Source organism: Zootoca vivipara, chromosome Z1 (assembly GCF_965207765.1).
Source record: "Zootoca vivipara chromosome Z1, rZooViv2.hap1.1, whole genome shotgun sequence".
NCBI classification, from domain to species: domain Eukaryota; kingdom Metazoa; phylum Chordata; class Lepidosauria; order Squamata; family Lacertidae; genus Zootoca; species Zootoca vivipara.
This window is the reverse complement of record NC_142583.1, coordinates 34,230,514-34,232,500: the sequence shown is the minus strand read 5'-3', so window position 1 is coordinate 34,232,500 and position 1,987 is coordinate 34,230,514. Positions and strand designations below refer to the sequence as shown.

General features: G+C 38.7%; 1 protein-coding gene across 1 annotated transcript in view; it reads left to right on the top strand.

The window, feature by feature from the left end:
• The window catches only part of GRIA2 (glutamate ionotropic receptor AMPA type subunit 2), an 80,683-nt gene extending 79,077 nt beyond the window's left edge, over positions 1–1,606 (top strand). The window contains exons 16-17 of the mRNA XM_088661088.1: positions 581–715; positions 1,271–1,606. Coding sequence (XP_088517214.1) covers positions 581–715; positions 1,271–1,435 — 300 coding nt within the window. The 3' untranslated portion in view covers positions 1,436–1,606. The remainder of the gene's footprint in view (positions 1–580; positions 716–1,270) is intronic.
• The last annotated feature ends 381 nt before the right edge of the window (positions 1,607–1,987 follow it).

Genomic DNA, 1,987 nt, shown 5'->3' with positions numbered 1-1,987 from the left:
CCTCTGTCATTGACGTAGTGTGAATTCAGTAGCAGTACTTTCAATAGTCATCAGTGATATCACACTTGTGTAAGGGCTCAGTGAATAGACCTTAAGGAGATTTTAAAACAAATTTTCCAAGTCCACTCATACACTTTAGTAACCACTGCTTTTGGACTTCTATTCATTGCCCATTACTGTAGCATTTAATCAGTTCGTTTATTTAAAGGAGTATCTGCACCCAGTAATCTTCGTAAATTGAAAAACACAGTGGAAAGCGCTGTTCATGCTGATGGTGCTAAATTCAACATCAAATGCGCTATAAAAAAAAGGAACCCCTGAAATTATTAGAAAAAGAACCACAAATTCATATTGAAATTATAGGGTGGTCAACTGAAGCTCCTTGTAGCTTTCATGTCTACATTACAATTGTCCTGCTACAGTCTTCCTTGAAAGGTTCTGAAAAACATGTCGCTTTCTGAACTGTACGCACGCGATGTGAATAAGCTTTGCGTCTGTTCAAGTGCTGTGTGCCATTTGTCTGCTTTTCCCCCTCCTCCACTTTGGCCCCCTAACTGTCTTCTTCCATACACCTTTATAGGAGAAAACCAGCGCCCTCAGTCTCAGCAACGTGGCCGGAGTCTTTTACATTCTCGTCGGGGGACTTGGTTTGGCCATGCTGGTGGCCTTGATTGAGTTCTGTTACAAGTCGAGAGCCGAGGCGAAGCGCATGAAGGTGGCCAAGAATGCACAGAATATTAACCCAACTTCCTCGCAGAATTCACAGAATTTTGCAACTTATAAGGAAGGTTACAACGTATATGGAATCGAAAGTGTTAAAATTTAGGGGGTAGGAACGAGGCTCTAATCCAAATTTCTAAGTGCACGCTGTAGCTTCATTGTCCTTAAGCTATTAATTGAGGAAGTTGGCCAAGGAGTCGTACTGTATGTATTGTTGCTGTTTTGTTTTCACGTTTTTATTTCTGTCTGCCACTAACAGTGAGAACTTCTTTTCTGCAAGGCAAACTTTTTTTGTTTGTTTGAATGGGGAACTTCCTGATATTAAGTGTGCTTGTTTGTAGCTCACTTTTTCTTTTCTTTTTTCTTTTATATTCTTGCTTTAAACATTTGTTTGCATTTACTAGAGGCTTTCAGAAAGTACCTTAATGGGACTTGAGCCCAAATCTCACTAATACCAATACATGTAAGATGAGACTCGGGACCCTGTCTCAAGGACAAGTACTGAACTAAAGTAATGTATCGTTTTCTTTGTTTTCCCTCCTTCTTTAAGATGATCTTGAATGATGCCATGAGGAGCAAGGCGAGGCGGTCAATTACAGGAAGTACTGGAGAAAATGGACGTGTTATGACTCCAGAATTTCCAAAAGCAGTGCATGCAGTACCTTACGTGAGTCCTGGCATGGGAATGAATGTCAGTGTGACTGATCTCTTGTGATTGATAAGAACCTTTTGAGTGCCTTACACAATGGTTTCCTTGTGCGTTAATTGTCAAAGTGGTGAGAGGCATCCAGTATCTTGAAGACTTTTCTGTCAGCCAAGAATTCTTACATTTGTGGAGTTCATCTCGAATAGTTTTAACGAATGCTTAGTACAAACAAAAACAAAACAACAACAAAAAACCCAACAACCCACAAACATCATTTTCTACACCAGTTCAAGATGAAGTTTGACTGACATGCACAGCTAACATGGAAGTACTGTATTCTAACTGAAGTCATTGTACAGACAACACACCAGTTTCTGCAGTCGCCGTTGTCAGTTCTCTGATTCATATTGACTTAAGCACACTTGACATCAATTGCATCAAGATGTGACATGTTTTATAAGAAAAAAAAATTTAAAATGAAAAAAAAATATTTTTAGGTATTTTCACAAACAAACTGGCTTTTAAATAAATTTGCTTCCATAATGGTTGATGAATCAAAATTTAAACTGTGGGGAAATTGTGATTTAAGAAGAAGAAGAAGAAGAAGAAGAAGAAGAAGAA